The following is a 2,498-nucleotide window of genomic DNA, read 5'->3' as shown; positions in this document are numbered from 1 at the left end:
CCCAAGTTTTTGTTCACCAGTAATAAAGTCCGACTACGCCACCCTAAGGATTAACCCCAGGGAAAATACTCAAACCAATCAAATTGAATAATAGAGCACACAGGTTCGGTTCCCTCAAAATTAGGCCAGAGACGCAAGTATAAAAAAAAATACAAAATGTTTATTAATACAAAAGTTAATTAAAATACAAAACAATGAATCACAGAAAAATACATGAAACCCCACTTCAAACACAAGAACACAAATTACAAAAAGAGAAAGATATCAAACTAAACCAACTTGAGGTAGTATGTATTTGTGTATGTATATGTAAAACAAAGACGGAGTAATACCAGCAGGGGCTGAGGCTCCCAACGGCTGGGATCAATGTAGAGTTTGGTTTCACAAGACCACACTTCCACGCGCACACACACCCGTGTACTCTAATCACACTATCAAACACTCAAGGTGTACACCACACACGATGAAGGAGAACCACCACCACAAGGAGGAAGATCAAACCACCCGTGGGACCCCAGCTCCATCAGGATATCACGCCGAATAAAATGCTTCATAGGCACGGGCTTGTCACAGTCATACCCACCGCTACCACCATGGGGTACAGGAAGTCATGTATACTGAGAGGCAAACAGTCATCAAACCCACTAAGCAGCACCAAAAGGGCAGCAGCACCAGAATATAGAAACTGCACTCCACAGCCACCGTCAACACAGCCAAAACAAAGGGGAAAAACGGACGTGACGCATCCCAGGTAACAGCCAATCGGCCTTTAAATAGGAGGTACTATTCACTGATAGGCAAACACTGTTGTCAATCACCTAATCCTGTTACACTACAATAAATCACGCTGCCAATAGTGATTAAATCTAACGATCGTTTAGTTCAGATCATGTCAAACCGTGCAAATTATTATTACTGTTATATTGTTCTCAAATTGTTAATGTTAACAACATCAGCACTACATGACTGTGTATTTAGTGTGTATTAGCGTTACCTGTAGGTTTCAATTTCTGTATCCACTCCACAGTCCAAAGTCTTTTGCTTTTTGACTACGGGTGAATCTCCAGTTGTCACTGATGATTGTCATTTGGATCTTTCAGGATTACAATCTGCCATCAAAATGATAAGTTTAACTATTTCAGCTGCTGTGAGAAAAGGCTATAATTGTGCCGCTACCGGCAGCTTCCTCACATGATAAAACCAACTAGCCTGGATGGGACTGGACGGGACTCCTTCCTTTGTTTACGGACGTGACGTAATGACGCACAGATGAACTGCTGCATGCTTGAATTTCCCGCGGAAATCCGCCATGCCGCTCTTATTATAAAACATTATTACAAGCTTACTGTTGTGAATCGAGACAAGATAATTAGACACTGGCTGGTTATGTACTTGTTCAAAAGTTGATTTTGGATAATTTTTAACCAAAAAAAGTTGCGGACTGCAGCTTTAACATGGGGTTTGAATTATTCTAAATTTTATGCTACATTTTTAAAGTTCACACTTTTTGATTTATCATGATTTCATGACACATATTTGATGTTGTGATTGACAGGATGAGATGAACGAGCTCCTCCTGAACCTTCATTTAGAGCCTCATTTAAATACAGAATGAGTTCATTTGCATATTGATCAGATGCTTCAGTGCTCTGAGAGTGTTTATAGTGCTATGAGTTTAACACTTCATCACTGACACACACAACAATCTTCATCAACATGACCTTCATCATCATCTTCATCTGGACTCTCACAGCGTTTGCTCAAGGTTTGTGGAGCACAAGTTTGATATCAGTTCATTTCTTCAAGTATATTGTCAAAGTTTTGAGTTGATTTTCTTCTTGTTGTGTGTTTCAGAGTGTAGAGGACAGATCACCGTCACTCAGAGTCCCTCAATGACAGCAGCTCAACCAGGACAAACTGTGAACATCAACTGTAAAACCAGCAGAAATGTGTACAGTCTTTATGGGACACACTATTTCAGCTGGTACTTACAAAAACCTGGAGAAGCTCCTAAACTCCTGATTTATAAAGCAAGCACCCTCCAGTCAGGAACTCCATCTAGATTCAGTGGCAGTGGATCTAACAGTGATTTCACTCTGACCATCAGTGGAGTCCAGACTGAAGATGCTGGACATTATTACTGTCAGAGTTTCCATTGCAGAACAAGTGGTCTTTCTTGTGCAGGTGACTATGTGTTCACACAGTGATAAAGAGTCGTACAAAAACCTCCGTCTGTCAGAGTCACAGAGACTGAACTGATACTGCAGCTGCTCAAAGGAGGATCTGAAACAACATCGTCACACAAACATCTGAAATAAAATCATCTAAATTAAACTTTTTTTAATAAATTATTGAAGTCAGAATTCAAAGCATTAGCTGAGAGAAACAGACAAAGTCCATCAGTGTCACTGTTAAATTTCCTCATATTCATACCCTCTTTAGGGAGACTAAAAATGTTGTGGAAAATGTATATCTGCCTTGAGATTTTGTGCTCTTAT

At 40.0% G+C, this 2,498-nt stretch overlaps 1 gene segment (V, D, J or C); it reads left to right on the top strand.

Moving 5' to 3' along the window:
- Window positions 1-1,716: 1,716 nt before the first annotated feature.
- Window positions 1,717-2,207, top strand: LOC125258618. The segment is given in 2 exon segments: window positions 1,717-1,765; window positions 1,855-2,207. Coding segments are annotated over 2 exon segments (402 nt in total).
- Window positions 2,208-2,498: the final 291 nt, after the last annotated feature.

Source organism: Megalobrama amblycephala, linkage group LG22 (assembly GCF_018812025.1).
Source record: "Megalobrama amblycephala isolate DHTTF-2021 linkage group LG22, ASM1881202v1, whole genome shotgun sequence".
Lineage (NCBI taxonomy): Eukaryota > Metazoa > Chordata > Actinopteri > Cypriniformes > Xenocyprididae > Megalobrama > Megalobrama amblycephala.
This window is presented reverse-complemented; position numbering and strand designations above follow the sequence as displayed.